The 17,766-nt window shown below is 39.3% G+C and overlaps 1 protein-coding gene across 1 annotated transcript in view; it reads right to left on the bottom strand.

Annotated features, from left to right (window-relative positions):
- The window catches only part of PAK2 (p21 (RAC1) activated kinase 2), a 111,129-nt gene that overhangs the window by 53,625 nt on the left and 39,738 nt on the right, over positions 1-17,766 (bottom strand). The window contains exon 2 of the mRNA XM_036347415.1: positions 8,323-8,530. Within this exon, the coding sequence (XP_036203308.1) occupies positions 8,323-8,509 (187 nt within the window). The 5' untranslated portion in view covers positions 8,510-8,530. The remainder of the gene's footprint in view (positions 1-8,322; positions 8,531-17,766) is intronic.

The following is a 17,766-nucleotide window of genomic DNA, read 5'->3' as shown; positions in this document are numbered from 1 at the left end:
TAGTCTCAACTACAAAGCCAAATGCAATTCTCCCGAACTTATCCAACAAATGTAATACAATTCTAAAAACATCAACAGGCCTGCCACAGCAATTAGACAAGAAAAAGAAATAAAAGGTATCCAAATTGGAACAGAAGATGTAAAACTGTCATTATCCGCAGATGACATGATACTGTACATGGAAAACCTTAAAGACTCCATCAAAAAATTGTTAGTCTTAATAAATGAATTCAGCAATGTATCAGGATACAAAATTAACGCCCAGAAATCTATGGCATTTTATACACCAATAGTGAATTTACAGAAAGAGAGATTAAAAAAAACAATCCCACTTACCACTGCAACAAAAAGATTAAAAATAAACAACTAGGAATAAACAACTAAGGCGGTAAAAGACCTATATTTGGAAAATTATAGGACGCTGAAAGAAGAGACAGAGGAAGACATAAACAGGTGGAAGAACATACCGTGTTCATGGATTGATAGATTCAACATCATTAAAATGTCCATACTACCCAAGCAATCTACAGATTCAATGCAACCCCCATTAAAATACCAACAGCATTATTTCACAGACCTAGAACTCTCCAACAATTCATCTGGAATAAAAAAAGACCCCGAATAGCTGCAGCAATCCTGAGAAAGAACAAAGTAGGAGGGATCTCAATACCAGATATCAAGCTGTATTACAAAGCCTGGTACTGTTCTCAAAACTTCCGGGTACTGGCACAAGAACAGACATATAGACCAATGGACTAGAATAGAGAACCCAGAAATCGACCCAAACCACTATGCTCAATTAATATTTGACAAAGGAGGCAAGAACATACAATGAAGTCAAGACAGTCTCTTCAATAAATGGTGTTGGGAAAATTGGACAGATACATGCAAAAAAAAAAAAAAGTAACTAGACCACCAACTTACACCATACACAAAAATAAACTCAAAATGGATAAAGGACTTAACCGTAAGGTGGGAAAACATAAAAATCTTAGAGGAATCCACAGGCAGCAAAATCTCAGACATATGTCGAAGCATTATTTTCATTGATACAGCTCCTAGGGCAGGGGTGGGTAACCCCTGGCACGCATGCCAAACATGGCACGCCAGTAACTTTTGCTGGCACGTGAAACCCTCTCTTATAATCTTCCATTTACAATTTTTTTCTTAATATCGACTTTTTTATTTTTCAGATATTCACTGTAGGTGCATCTTAGATAAATAAATGATTTTACATAACAAGTTATTTTAAAGACCATAGACATGGATTGACGAGAGAGGGGAAGAGCAATTTCTATGCCTCTGCCTAAACTCTCCCTGCCTTCCTAGATCTGACCAGTGTTTTGGTTTCATCCACATACACTGGTGAATCTTTGTTCTCAGTGATGAATTTTGTTAAGTCTCGTAATAGGAGTAGCCTGACGGATGAAAGTAGTAGCTCGTGCATATCTCTGAAGGTCACGAAATATAAATCTGATGTAAAATCTCTGTCATCAGTGATGCAGCAGAAGAAGTCCCACTGATAATATCAAACGGAATCATAAAGTTTTCTGTCGGACTATCAATGTACATGTATACATTAAAAAATAAATGTATTTTTCATCATCATATACTGTGCTTTTGTCGCTCGAATGAATTTTATTATTTCTTCAAGGTTCTTCACATACGTACACTTTATACCAAGTAGGTGTAACATGTTCTCAAAAAATTAGGGTTGGCACGCAGAAGAATTTTGAGTCAGAGATTTTGCTGGTTTTGGCACGCACTCACAAAAAGGTTGCCCACCCCTGTCCTCGGGCAATGGAAACTAAGAGAAAATAAATAAATGGGACTACATCAAAATAAAAAGCTTCTGTACAGCAAAAGAAACCATCAACAAAACAACAAGAAAGCCCACTGCATGGGAGAACATATTTGCCAATGTTATCTCCGATAAGGGTTTAATCTCCAACATTTACAGGGAACTCATACAACTTAACAAAAGGAAAATAAACAACCCAATAAAAAAATGGGCAACGGACCTAGATACTTTTCGAAAGAGGACATAAAGAAGGCCAAGAGACATATGAAAACATGCTCAAAGGCACTAATCATCCAATAGATGCAAATCAAAATGACAATGAGGTATCATCTCACACCTGTCAGAATGGCTATCATCAACAAATCAACAAATGAGAAGTGCTGGAGAGGATGTGGAGAAAAGAGAACCCTCATGCACTGCTGGTGGGAATGCAGACTGGTGCAGCCACTGTGGAGAACAGTATGGCGTTTCCTCAAAAATTTAAAAATGGAACTCCCATTTGATCCAGTAATACCACTTCTAGGAATATATCCCAAGAAAACAGAAACACCAATCAGAAAGGATATATGCACCCCTATGTTTATAGCAGCACAATTTATAATAGCTAAGATTTGGAAACAGCCTAAGTGCCCATCAGCAGATGAGTGGATTAAAAAACTGTGGTACATCTACACGATGGAATACTACACCGCTGTAAAAAGGAAGGAACTCCTACCATTTGCAACAGTATGGATGGACCTGGAACATTATGCTAAGCAAAATAAGTCAGTCAGAGAAAGATAAGTATCACATGATCTCACTCATTTGTGGAATATAATGAACAACATAAACTGATGAACAAAAACAGATCCAGAGACAGAGAAGCATTGATCAGACCGTCAAACCTCAGAGGGAAGGTAGGGGAGGGTGGGGTTAAGGGGGAGAGATCAACCAAAAAACTTGTATGCATGCATATAAGCATAAACAATGGACACAGACAACAGGTGGGTGGGGGCATTAGTGGGGGGGGAGGGGGAGAGGGGGAGAAAAGGACACATATGTAATACCTTAATCAATAAAGAAGAAAAAAGACAAAAAAAAAAAAGCAACAGAAAAAAAAATCAACAGGCTTGCCCTGGCCGTGTGCACTGCCCAGTGGTTAGAGTACCGGCTTGGGCACTTGAAGGGTTTCAGGTTCAATCCTGAGTCCCAACTGGAGCTCGTGCAGGAGGAAACCAATTGATGATTCTCTTTCACATTGATGTTTCTCACGCCACCTCAGGTGAGGATTAACAGTAACAAAAAAACTGAGGCTTAAAAAAAACCCCTACAGATAAGCATATTCTAAAAGGATAAAGAGTAAAGGGCCAAAAGATCCTGAAAAAGAACCTGGTAGCAATCTGCTCTATTAAGAATTATAAACAATAGGAATTAAGGCAGTAAAGTATTAGCTCAGGTACAGACACATAAGCCAATGTAATAAAAATGGAGAACAGAGAAACAGACCCTGGTACACATGGAAACCTGACAGATAATGGCTAGAGTTGCAGGGCAGTGGGGAAATAATAAAAATTTAAAAAATGATCTGGAATACTGGTTTAAAAAAGTGAAAAACCCCGTCGGCACGGCTCAGTGGTTAAGCATAGCCTTATGCACCAGGAGGTTACAGTTCAATTCCTGGCCAGGGCACATGCCCAGGTTGTGGGCTTATACCTGGTGTGGGGCCTGTGGGAGGCAGTCGATTGATGGTTCTCTCTTATCATTGCTGTTTCTATCTCTCTCTCCCTCTCCCTTCCTCTCTGAAATCAATAAAAATATCCTATCTAATAATAGACAAACAGGGTAATTGACTGAATCTTCACTACGCTTCCCATTGGCTAATCTGCGAGATATGCAAATTAACCACCAACAAAGATGATGGTTAATTTGCATATGTAGGCTGGAAGCGGCAGAGGGAAGACTGAAGGAGGCTCCTCCACCTGGAGCAGCGAAGGCTTTGAAGGCAGCTCTGGCCGGAGCCAAGGCCTGGGTCCCCAGTGTCGAAGGAAAACCGGTGCAGGCAGCCAGGGGAAGGGAAGGCTTATTACACAAATCTTTTCATGCAACAGGGCTCTAGTATTTAAATAAATAAATGAAAATTGATCTCTCTGTACAGATCCACAAAAACCAAATCGAGATTAGTTCAAAGATTTATATTATAAAGACAAACTGCAATACTTTTAGAAAAGCCTAAGAAAATATCTTTGATCCCTAATTTGGCAACAAATTCTTAAAACACAAAAAGCTCAACCATAAAGCAAAGAGATTGATCAATTCAACAACACCAAAATTATTCATCAATGGATACCACTGAAAGGGTGAAAAGGCAAATCATAACCTGAAAAATTATATTTAACTATTGCCCTAGTGCACATTGAAAGGAAATTAATTAGAAGGTGGCTAGTGGGGTAGGACTGGGCAAGATGGGCTTGGCACGCCCTGGAGCCAACCTCCCGCAGTTCCTCCCCAGTTGGCCTGCAGGGATTGAGCCAAAACTGGCTCTCCGACATCCCCGAAGGGGTCCTGGATTGTAAGAAGGTGGTTCTCAGGTGACGTACTCTGGAATTGGGCTCCCTCCTCTCTGGTTCCGGGATGCGTCACCTGAGAACTGTCGCTACCAAGTCATCAACACTCGGCAGCTCCTGCGCTGTCTGCCCCCTGGTGGTCATTGCGCATCATAGCTATTGGTTGAACGGTCAGACAGTTGCTTAGCCTTTATGTATATGGATAACATATAACTTACATAGGATCAGTTTGTAGGCTACTAGAAATGTTTATCAATAAATAATAACAACTTAATAGAAGAAAGGATTCAAGAATGTCACAGAAAACACAAATGATGCTAAATTAACATATAGAAAGACAATTTCCTGAGTGATCAGGGAAAAGCAAATTAAAACCACAATGAGATGATACCATTTTGCATCTCCCAATTTAGCAAAAATTAAAGTCTTGTAATAACAGGGATTTGCTAGATGTTCAACAATGGGAACATTTATGTTCTGTAGGTGAGAATGAACATAAAAAACACTTTGGAAAGTAATCTGTCAAATCTAGTTAAGTCAAACATGGGAATGCCCTGCAGTCCAGCAATTTTACCCCTAAGTATATATCTCACTCTGAACTTTAAATCTTTGTCCAGAACCCACACCACCAGATTTACATCCTGACCCAGTACACGGATACCTCAGATATACTGCAGGTTTCGTTCCAGACCACAATAATAAGTATCACAATGAAGAGAGTTACACGGATATTTTGGCTTTCCAGTGCATAGAAAGGTTATGTCTACACTATATTATAGTCTATTAAGTGTCCAGTAGCATTATGTCTAAAAAGTATAATGTACATATTAAATTTAAAAATATTTTATTGCTAAAAAATGCTATCATCTGAGTCTTCATGGAGTCATAATCTTTTTGCTGGCGGAGGACCTTGCCTTGATGTTGATGGCTGATCAGGGTGGTAGTGCCTGCAGGTTGGGGTGGCTGTGGCAGTTTATTAGAAGACAATGGTGCCTGCTGTATGGATTGACTCTTCCTTTCACCAAAGATTTCTCTTTGGCAAACAATGCTGTCTGATAGCACTTTACTCACAGGCCTTCTTTCAAAATTGGAGCCAATTCTCTCAAACCCTGCTGCTGCTTTATCAATTAAGTTTATGTATATTTCAAATTATTTGTTGCCATTTCAACAATTTTCATAGCATCTTCACCAGGGGTAGATTTCATCTTAAGAAACCACTTTCTTTGTTCATCAATAAGCAACTCCTTACCTGTTCAATTTTTGTCATGAGATTGCAGCAATTCAGTCACATCCTCAGGCTCCACTTCTAATTCTAGTTCTCCTGCTATTTCTACCACACATGCAGTTAACTTCTTCCAGTGAAATCATCCATGAGGTTTGGAATCAGCTTGTTTCAAACTCCTGTTAATGTTGATATTCTGACCTCTTCCCATGAATCACATATTTTCTTAATGGCATCTAGAATGGTGAGTCCTTTCCAGAAGGTTTTCAATTTATTTGCCCAGATCCATCAGAGGACTTATTATCGATGGCAGATACAGTCTTCCAAAATTTATCTGTTGCCCATCTGGCGTGGCTCAGTGGTTGAGCATCCATCTGTGAACCAGGAGGACTTGGTTCGATTCCCGGTCAGGGCACATGCCTGGGTTGCAAGATCGATCCCTAGTGTGGGGCATGAGGCAGCTAATTGATGATTTTCTCTCATCATTGATGTTTCTATCTCTTTCTCCCTCTCCCTTCCTCTCTGAAATCAATAAAAATATATTTGTAAAAATTTTTATTTCTTAAAGCATAAGACTTGAAAGTCAAAACTACTCTTAGATCTATGGGCTGCAGAATGGATGCTGTGTTAGCAAACATGAAAACATTAATCCTGCTGTACATCTCCATCAGAGCTCTGGGGTGACCAGGTGTACTATCAATGAGCAGTGGTATTTTGAAAGGAATCTTTTTTCCTTAGCAGTAGATATCAATAGTGGGCTTAAAATATTCAGTAAATCATGTTGTCAACAGGTGTGCTGTCATCCAGACTTTGTTGTTCCATTTATAGAGCACACAATTCTTAAGGACCCTAGGAAGTGAAATGGTAAGGGAGCACTGGCTTCAACTTAAAGTCACTAGCTGCATTAGTCCCTAACAAGAGAGTCAGCCTGTCCTTTGAAGCTTTGAAGCCAGGCAATGACTTCTCACTACTATGAAAGTCCTAAGATGGCATCTTCTTCCAATATAAAGGCTGTTTCATTTACACTGAAGATCTGTTGTTTAGTGTAGCCACCTTTATAAATTTTCAGGAGCTTCCACATCAGTACTTCCTGCTTCACCTTGCAGTTTGTTATGGAGACACCTCTTTCTCATGTACCAATCGCTGCTAGATTCCAACTTTTCTTCTGCAGCTTCCTCACCTCTCTCAGCTCTCATAGAAGTGAAGAAAGTTAGAGCCTTGCTCTGGATTAGGCTTTGGCTTAAGGAAATGCTGTGCCGAGTTTGATCTTCTATCCAGACCACTAAAACTCTCCATATCAGCAATAAGACTGTCCTGCTTTCTTATCATTCGTACGTTCACTGGAATTGCACTTTTAATTTCCTTCAAGAACTTGGCTGTTTGGTGCAAGAGGCCTAGCTTTATTCCTACCTCAGCTTTCCCCACTAAACGTAGTCATTTCTAGCTTTTGATTTCAAGTAACAAATATGCAACTCTTCCTTTCATTTGAACACTTAGAGGCCATTGTAAAGTTATTAATTGGCCTGATGTCAATATTGTTGTCTCAGGAAATAGGCAGGCCCAAGGAGAGGGAGAGAAATGGGGAAATGACCAGTCACTGGATCAGTTAAAACACACACAACATTTATCTATTAAGTTTGATATCTTACATAGGTGTGGTTTGTAAGTGTGTTTTGTAGTGCCCCGAAACAATTATGTTAGTAACATCAAAGATCACCAATCACAACTTACTATAACAAATAAAATAATAAAAACGTTTGAAATATTGTGAGAATTACCAAAATGTGACACACAGACATGAAATGAGCAAATGTTGGAAAAATGGTGCTGATAGAGTGGCTCAATGCAAGGTTACCATAAACCTTCAATTTATTTATTTTTTATTTTATTTTAGAGAAAGAGAGAAAGAGGGAATGGGAGAGAGTAAGAGGGGGACAGGGAGAGAGAAAGACGGAGGGAGAGAGGGAAAGGGAGAGAGAGAGAGGGCAGAAGGAGAGAGAGGGGGAGAGAAGGAGGAAGGCAGGGAGGGAGAGAGGGAGGGAGGGAGGGAGGGAGAGAGGGAGAGATGGAGAGAGAGCAAACCTTCAATTTCTAAATAAAAAAACCAAAAACACGGTTATCTGGGAAACACAATAAAAAGTATGTCTGTACACACATCACTGAAACAAAAGTTTCATGAAACAACTCTTTCACTGTGCAATCATAATGAGGTTGAGAAACTGTGGGCTAGACTCATGTTTGCCAAAGATACGTTCACATATTGATTGCTGAGTGCTGCCTCAGATGCTTCTGAGGGCATTATAGCACACATGGTAAAAAACAAAACAAAACAGCATTACTACTGCTCTCAAAATCAGAAAACCTCTCAATTCCAAAACAAAGTTGGCTCCAGGGATTTTAAACATGGTACTGTAGACTATATCACAATTCTTATAATAGCAGATCTTTCTCAAATATCATAGATTTTATTTATGTTGGGGAGCCACGACTATAGCCCAAATGAAAATGAAGAGATGAGTACAAAAAATCACTGGACATACAAGCTTGTTGAGCAACAACTTTAGTTTTATTCTTTTCTATCATAGTTTAAAATACACTAGTCTTTCTAATAGTGCCTATATACCACCACCAATTGTTTTCTTGGATGTTTATTGTTCTCACCATAAAAAAGAAAAATCAACAATATACTTTAATTAAAGAGATATCAAATGGGTAACAAAATAATAACAGACTCTTGAAGTCACAGTACTATTTACCTTTCTCTGTGCTTGAGAATATAGAGATGATTTTATTTCTGGGCTTTTTTTCCTCTGGAACAGAGGGCAAAGGTTTCAAACTGTGATTAGCTGACAAAGGGTCTTTGCCTCCAGTGCTAAAAATGGTACTGCTCATTCTCACAGGAGGCGCCGGAGGCTTGTCTTCCAGTTCTCCGTTATCAGACATGATTCAGAATTACGGTATGTCCTGAAACAGATAGGAAAAAACTTACAGTTAATAACAAGGTGAAAAATAGTAAGGATAAGCACAATACAGTAACTAACCACTCCTCAATTTCAAATTAGAAAATGTTACTCATCTAGAGTGAAATTTGTGAGAGCTACAAAACTCAATAAGAGATTAAATTGGTCACCTATAAATATGGTAATCTCCCCTAACAAAGTTAGTAAATGGTTAGCTGAGACTGAACGTCTGAAAAGCTACTAGTATGTCAAGTTTAGAGGATTATGGTAGTTTGGGGAAAGTATAATGTTACTAACATATCAAAAGATTCACCTAGAATAGAGGAGAAAAAAACAAGATGGCGGCATAGGTAAACACCGGAAATTGCTGCCTCGCACAACCACTTCAAAAATACAACTAAAAGATGAAACAGATATCATCCAGAACCACAGGAAGGCAGGCTGAGTGGAAATTCTAAAACTAGAAGGAAAGAGAAAAGCATACCGAGACTCAGAGGAGGTGAGGTGCGGAAGTAAAATACAAAGGTGTGGAGGTGCATGCGGAGAGGGCTGGTAGCTGAGGACACGATTGTCTTTTTCAATCGGGAGGGAGTCTCAAGCTCTGAGCTCCAGTTCCGGGCGAGTCTCTGGGGACCCAGACTCATACGGGAGAAACGGGACTGTCTGGCATCGGTTGGAACTCAAGGGCAGCTTTCTCTCGGAGGTGCTCACAGCGATTGATTGCCAGGGCTTCTGAGGGCAGGAATGAGAGCAGCCGTAACTGCTCGCTCCGCCCTGTTGATCCCCTAGGACCCCGCCCCACCCAAGCTGCCCACTGAGGCTTTTGCATGTGAAAGGCCTGGCCCTTTGTAATCTGAAAATTACTTAACAAACTGCAGCTGGCCCAAGGCCCCAGGGCAACTTGCATTGCTTTACAGCTGGCTTCTGCTGAGTAGCCTCAAGCAGAGGCTAGATTAGCACCTCTTTAGAGATCCAGGAGCCAGTTCTCCCACTGCAGAAACAGCTGATTCTCACAGCCAATTGGCCTGGAGGTCAATCCCTCCCAGTGTTACCTACAACAATGAAGGCTTAACTACAACAAGACTGTGCACAAAGCCTACAAGGCGGTGCACCAAGAGTGTCCTCCTCAGGTAATTGGGGAGGCTGAGCCATTGGGCCCAATAGGATACTTAGCACAGAAAGCCACTCTATCGACACAGCGAAGCATAAAAAATGCCGAGACAAAGAAACAGGACACAAATGACAGAAATGGAGGAAAGCAAACTACTGGATATAGAGTTCAAAACCACACTTTTAAGGTTTTTCAAGAATTTTCTAGAAACCACCGATAAACTTAATGAGACCCTCAAGAAATCTAGTGAGACCGTCGACGTTGTGATAAAGGACCAACTAGAAATTAAGCATACACTTACTGAAATAAAGAATATTATACAGACTCCCAACAGCAGATCAGAGGATCACAAGAATCAAGTCAAAGATTTGAAATACGAAGAAACAAAAAACACCCAACAGGAAAAGCAAAATGAAAAAAGAATCCAAAAATACGAAGTTAGTGTAAGGAGCCTCTGGGACAGCTTCAAGCGTACCAACATCCGAATTATAGGGGTGCCAGAAGAAGAGAGAGAGCAAGATATTGAAAACCTATTTGAAGAAATAATGACAGAAAGCTTCCCCTACCTGGTGAAAGAAATAGACTTACAAGTCCAGGAAGCGCAGAGAACCCCAAACAAAAGGAATCCAAAGAGGACCACACCAAGACACATCATAATTAAAATGCCAAGAGCAAAAGACAAAGAGAGAATCTTAAAAGCAGCAAGAGAAAGACAGTCAATTACTACAAGAGAGTACCCATACGAATGTCAGCTGATTTCTCAACAGAAACTTTGCAGGCCAGAAGGGAATGACAAGAAATATTCAAAGTGATGAATACCAAGAATCTACAACCAAGATTACTTTACCCAGCAAAGCTATCATTCAGAATTGAAGGTCAGATAAAGAGCTTCAGATAAGGAAAAGCTAAAGGGGTTCATCACCACTAAACCAGTATTATATGAAATGCTGAAAGGTATCCTTTAAGAAGAGGAAGAAGAAGAAAAAGGTAAAGATACAAATTATGAACAACAAATACACATCTATCAACAAGTGAATCTAAAAGTCAAGTGAATAAATAATCTGATGAACAGAATGAACTGGTGATTATAATAGAATCAGGGGCATTGAAAGGGAGTGGACTGACTATTCTTGGGGGGGGGGGAAAGGGGTGGGGGGGATGCGGGAAGAGACTGGACAAAAATCGTGCACCTATGAAGGAGGACAGTGGGGGTGGGGGGGGGTGAGGCGGAGGGTGGGAGGGGAACCAGGTGGAGGGATCTTTGGGGGGGGGGGAAGAGGAACAACTGTAATAATCTGAACAATAAAGATTTAATTTAATTTAAAAAATAAAAATAAAAGATTCACCTAATCAACTGATTCTAAGAGTAAATGTTCTAATAAAAAGTCAGAGAACATGGACCCTTAAAAAAAGAGAATTCCAAAGAGAAAGACTTATGTCCTAACCAGTCAATCAAAGGAAATGTCTTTGATATGTATCTCCATTTCTACAGCAGAGATATGACACTTGCTATTAAATACAGCAACAAACCCCCTACCCTGGGATCTGGTTCCATGCTCACCAGCCTTGTGACTACAACTTATCCTTCATATAAACTCTCCTAAAGGATGAAAATGTACCACTGATGCAGTATTTGGTCTCTCTGAAAACGTGACATTCTAATTACACACGTAGTCCCTTGTGAGTTTGCAGGCAGGCCATAGGGAACTCACATTTGAGAACACTGGCAAAAATAAATACATAGCTTGGCTAAAAACACAAAACAAGTAAATCCATAGCTTGGCTAAAAACCAGGAAACGGCCACATTCCAAGGTTCTACCAGCCTGTGATTCCCTTTCCAGGCAGTCAAGTAACCCCTCTTATCCATGTGGCTAATTCAGTGGAAACTTTAAGCTTGTTACATATACATATATATTTTGTCTTTCAAAAAGTGGATTGCACACATTTAAAATCAGCAGTTAAGGGGAGGGGATGCCTAATTTACAAATGAATTCTGATACAAAACTACACATTCTAGGAAACAACTCATTTCTCCACTAAAGGTTTTGATTGGTAATTAGATCCTGATTTATTATAAAGTTATTTAATGCATGTAAGTGAACAAAACTTTGTATATGTACAATGAAAAGAATGCCAACTGTATTTACATAAAATTAAAAATAAAATTATTTAGCTTGAATGCTAGTACCTGAAGAAAAATAGGTATAATTTGGGCAGAATGGAGGGATGAAGAGATTATTATACCTAATTCTACCCCAAACTGTACACTCTTTGTTTTCCTTGATAGGAGTATGTGACTAGCACTACCTGTATTTTATCTTTCATAATGACAGTTATTTTTCAGCCTATAAAAGAAGGAGAATGAGAGAAGGTAAAGGAGGGAAAAAGAAACATTTCTGGGAATAACTGAGAGAAAGGCTGGGAGAAGGGAATAAAAAATGATTTATATTTATGTGAGAAAAACTGCCTGAAGTGAAATTAAACTACTGGTGATCAAAGGCAGAAATGGGGATGAGATCAAAGAAGGTAGTACAGGGGACATATAGTTAGATGATCCTTCCAAACCAGCTGGTCACACCATGTGGGGTTTGTTTGGGATGGGATATGAGCAGGATGTGATTGGCTGTTTTGAAGTGTGGGCTGTCAGGTGTGCCCTGCCAGAAGCACTTAACTATTGCTACAAAGGGAAGAAAGATAAGTCTTAGTAATAACAATTTGAGGATTATTTGATAAACCAAGACAGATGTTTATCACTTATGGGGCAAGAGATTAAGGTAAAAGAGATTAACCCTAGAGCCGTGATCGGCAAACTTCGGCTCGAGAGCCACATGCGGCTCTTTGGCCCTTTGAGTGTGGCTCTTCCACAAAATACCACATGCGGGCACAGGTACAGTGCGATTGAAACTTCATGGCCCATGCGCATAAGTCGGTTTTCGGCCTGGGCGAGTATATTTTGAAGAAGTACTGTTGATAATTGGCTCTGTTGACTAATGAGTTTGCCAACCACTGCCCTAGAGCAACTCACTTTCATCTTAATCACCAGTGACAACAGAAACAGCAGGATCAAATTTTGGTTACACTTTGACCAAATTCATTTTGGTTAAGCTGTGACCAAAATCATCTATATTAATGCATATCAAATTTAAAAATCAGAGTGGAGAACTGTCTGAGTGTGAGTGGGCTCTCTCCTCCTAGGTCAGTTATGGCGAACCTTTTGAGCTTGGCGTGTCAGCATTTTGAAAAACCCTAACTTTGGTGCTGTGTCACATATAGAAATTTTTTGATATCTGGAACCATAGTAAAACAAAGACTTATATTTTTGATATTTATTTTATATATTTAAATGCCATTTAACAAAGAAAAATCAACCAACAAAATGAGTTCGCGTGTCACCTCTGACACGCGTGTCATAGGTTCACCATCACTGTCCTAGGTTCTTGTCACACTTTCCAGAAAGAATTCAGATGAGTGACAGAAAGCAGTGTTGAAGCAAAGCAAGCAAATTTATTAAGAATACACTTGGCATAAAGCACAAATAGGCAACTCGGCAGTCTGAGTGCCTCACCTGGTGGGGGTTCAAGGGTTTTATACTTTTCCCACTATAGGTTCAAAGGTTTCCCTGCAGATAGACTAGATTTCAAGGTCCCCCTTTTACAATGTTGGGGCTTTTTCAGGAATTTATGAGAACATCTGCCAATTTTATCTTGGCAAGTCCCAAGACAGCTGATGACTTCTTTTTGTTTTTAATCTTTATTGTTGAGATTATTATAGATGTTCCACTTTCCCCCACAGTGTACCCTTCCACCCAGTTCCCACCCCACCCCAGGCCTTCACCACCCTATTGTCTGTGCCAATAGGTAATGCATACATGCATATAAGATCTTTATTTAATCTCTTCCCGCCCTCCACCCCACTTCCTCTGAGAATTGTCAATCTGTTCCATTTCCATGCCTCTGATTCTATTTTATTCATCAGTTTATTTTGTTCATTAGATTTCTTGTTTGTTTATTTTGATTTTTAGGTTCAGTTGTTGATAGGTATGTACTTGTTGCCATTTTATTCGTATTTTTTATCTTTTTCTTTTTCTCCTCCCTCTTCTTAAAGAATACCTTACAAACTTTCATATAATACTGGTTTGGTGGTGGTGAACTCCTTTAGCTTTTTCTTGTCTGTGAAGCTCTTTATCTGACCTTCAACTCTAAATGATAGCTTTGCTGGGTAGAATAATCTTGGTTGTAGGTCCTTGCTATTCTTTACTTTTCTAGTTGTAGGATTTCCATTCAGCCAGCTTTCTAGTGGTTCTGGATGATGACTGTTCTGTATTTTAGTTGTAATTCTGATGTGGTTGTAGGAGGCAGTGAGTACAGGCATTTACCTAAGCCGCCATCTTCCTTTCTTCCAATACTGCTGACTTTTTTGTTCAGTGGGTGAGATGACCCCTGCCCCCTTTTTCCTTTCCCTCCTCCTGCCCTAGCAGCTATCTTTCCTACTAGATTAATCCCTCAAGTGATATCATTCAATGTTTTTGAGGTTTTTGTTATTTGTCCCCCAAACTTCATTTGCCCTTGAATTTAGCTGGCATAAGTGGTATTAATTGGGTTTTTGTTCTCTATTTTCCCAGGCCAGGTGATTTAAGCTATGTATTCTCTGGTTAGGTAAGAGAGCTATAAACCATTTACTCTCAAGTGTCCTTGGTTGGGGAAGATAAGGGCTTGCAATTCACAAGCTGGCTGCCACTGCCCAAACTATTGGGCCTGGTTTAATTTTCCTGTATTGCCTGGCTGATGTTGTTCAGTGGTTAGAGTGTCGACCCAGGCACCAAAGGGTAGTGGGTTTGATTCCCAGTCAAGGGTATGTACCTGGGTTGCAGGGTACTTGCAGGAGGCAGTCAGTCAATGTGTCTCTCTCACATAGATGTTCCCCTCCCTCCCTTTCCATCTCTCTCCTCCTCCCAATCCACTCCCTTTAAAAAAAAAAAATCAATGGAAAAAATATCCTGGGGTGAATATTAACAAACAAAAAACCCCCAATTTATTGTCTCAGTTTTCCCATTCCACTTGCCCAGGAATCTTCCTAACTTCCCACTGTCCTGCCACAAGAATAATATAACAAAATTTAAAGATACATTTGTATGCATATATAGAAGTAAATGCACCAAAATACTGACAGTCATTATTAGTGGCTAGTAATTAGTTTAAAAAATCAGTATAAAATTGCCAGGGTACAGTAGTTATTCGGTGTAAACTGACTATAAATTCCATCCTTAAGGCTGGCTCATAGATGGAATATGATTAAAAACTGCCAAAGCGCCTTCAGTTGCATGCTGTCCAGTATTGTGGTTAAGACCATGAGTTGTGAATTCAGATTTTGTTTGGAATCCAGGTTCTACCATTTACTTAAGTGGGCAATTTACTTAACAGTGCCTCAGGGCTCCTTGGAGAAATAGATGGTTTTGGCCTAGGACAGGAAAAATAGAAGATGAACCTAGAGCCACGATTTTCAACCTTTTTCATCTCATGGTATACATGAACTAATTACTAAAATTCTGTGGCACACCAAAAAAATGTATTTTTTGGCCTAAATGACAAACAACAACAAAAATGGCATAATTGATTCATTCACACCGGACAAGTTTCTCATGTCACTGACAGTTTAGGGGGTACAGGATGCCCCTCTATTTGGGTTTGTCTGATGTTTTTCTCATAATTAGATTGGGTTACAAGTTTGGGGGAAGAATACCACAAAGGTGAAGACTGTTGTCATTTTTTTTTATTTGACAATTTTAGGGAAAAGAGGTCAGTGTCCCTGACTAAATAGGTATTGCATGTTTTAAAAATTCTTGAGACACACCAGTTGCAAATCACTGGCCTAGAGCATATTACAGTGTCAGAAGGTAAGGAAATATTTAAAAAGGTTAAGGGAGTGTCAAAGGACACAGGAAAGAGTCCCAAAAAGTGAATGCTGGAATGATATGAGCAACAAAATTAATGAAGCAGTATTAGAATATAACTCAAAGTAGAAAATAAATATGTAAAATTTATATTGATGGAACTGGAGAGCATTATGCTAAGTGAAATAAGCCAGTCAATGAAAGAAAAATACTACATGATCTCACTCATTCATGGATAATAAAGACCACTATAAACTTATGAACAAAAATAGATACAGAGGCAGAGCTGCCTCAAACAGACTGTCAAACTGCAGCGGGAAGGCTGGGGAGGGTAGGGGGGCAGAAGGGGGGGGGTAAGAGATCAACCGAAGGACTTATAATGCATGCATATAAGCATAACCAATGGACATAAGACACTGGGGAGTAGGGGAGGCGAGGGGATTGTCAAGGCCGGGGGTTGGGGGGTGGGGAAAGGAAACATATGTAATACCCTTTGTAATACTTTAAGCAATAAAACTAAAAAAAAAAAATTTATATTGATACAAATAAATAAATAAATAAATAAAATGGGGGCTCAAATCTTCCTTACCAAAGATTTCCAAATGATATATGTAGATATACCCACCCTCAAAGAGTTAAAGTTTAACTTTCCTCCCCACTTGATTGTAGGCTGCACTTGGTGACTCATTTCCAAAAAATATGGAAAGGGAAAAATAACAGTGGAAAAATCTGACAAACACTGTGTCGACGTAAGAAACGTCCAAACCTGTAGAGAATGTTTATAACAATTAAGCCAAAAGGAGAACACCCCTGGAAGCATGATCTCAACAGACTGAGATAAAAGCTGCTGATAACAACAACTTGCAATTTCTTTTATGCATTTGAGATTAAGGAGGAAACAAAGATTAAATAAAGGTGGGAAGAAGTGCCGAAACCGGTTTGGCTCAGTGGATAGAGCGTCGGCCTGCGGACTGAAGGGTCCCGGGTTCGGTTCCGGTCAAGGGCATGTACCTGGGTTGCGGGCATGTCCCCAGTGGGGGATGTGCAGGAGGCAGCTGATCGATGTTTCTCATCGATGTTTCTAACTCTCTATCTCTCTCCCTTCCTCTCTGTAAAAAATCAATAAAATATATTAAAAAAAAAAAAAAGACATTAAAAAAAAAAAAAAAGGTGGGAAGAAGCAATTTTGGGATGTGATTATAGGACAGTTAATATTATGTGCTCTCTTGGGGGTACGGCCTGCTTAAGGCAAAGACAAAGCTTTTACTAAAAAAGTTATATGCCTGGGGCATGACTACCCACCATGACCTGGAATTTATGATCGGATCACCCTGTGAGTTTAATTTCCAAATAACCCTTTTTTTCAATCACAACTGCATTAACTAAGTAATCAAGGTGATAACACCCTAAATTCTAATGTGATGAGAAGCATAATTTACCTCTGTGGTATTCTTCCCCCAAATTCGTAACCCAATCTAATTATGGGGAAAATATCAGACAAACCAAAAGAGAGGGACATTCTACAAAGTTCCTCACCAGTTTCCTAAAAGCTACCAAGGAAATGAGAAACAAATAAAGACTGAGAAACTGTCACAGGAGTCTAAGGAGACACAACAATATGGTGGTATCCTGGAACGAAAAAAGACATTAGTGGAAAAACTGGTGAAATTCAAATAAAGTCTAGTAATATACCAATATTGGCTTCTTCTTCTTCTTCTTAGGCTGACATTCTAACCACTTAGCACACCATCCAGGGCCAATGTCGGCTTCTTTGCTTTGACGTATATTTTATGGTTTATGTGATGTTAACATTAGGGGAAGATGGGTTATAGTTATATAGGAAATCTACTATCTTTGCAACTTCTTTGTACATCTAAAATTATCCAAAATAAAAAGTATATTAAAAAATGAATTACTAAGTTCCTCAAAAAGTTAAATATGCTACCTACCATATGACCTAGCAATTCCACTCGCAGTATATACCTAAAAGAACTAAAAGCATATGTCCACACAAAATGTTCATAGCATTATTCTTAATAGCCAAAAGATGAAAACAAATATACATTAATAGGTGAACAGATAGACAAAGCATGGTATATTCGTATAATGGAATATTGTTCAGCCATAAAAAGGAACAAAGTACTGATACATGCAACATGATGAATCTCGTAAACAAAAGTGAAAAAAGGACCATATATTATGATTCCATTTATATGAAACTAGTGGCCCGGTGCACGA

This window comes from Myotis myotis, unplaced genomic scaffold (genome assembly GCF_014108235.1).
Source record: "Myotis myotis isolate mMyoMyo1 unplaced genomic scaffold, mMyoMyo1.p scaffold_m19_p_2, whole genome shotgun sequence".
NCBI classification, from domain to species: Eukaryota; Metazoa; Chordata; class Mammalia; order Chiroptera; family Vespertilionidae; genus Myotis; species Myotis myotis.
The sequence above is the reverse complement of the archived record's forward strand: the minus strand, read 5'-3'. Positions and strand labels throughout refer to the sequence as shown.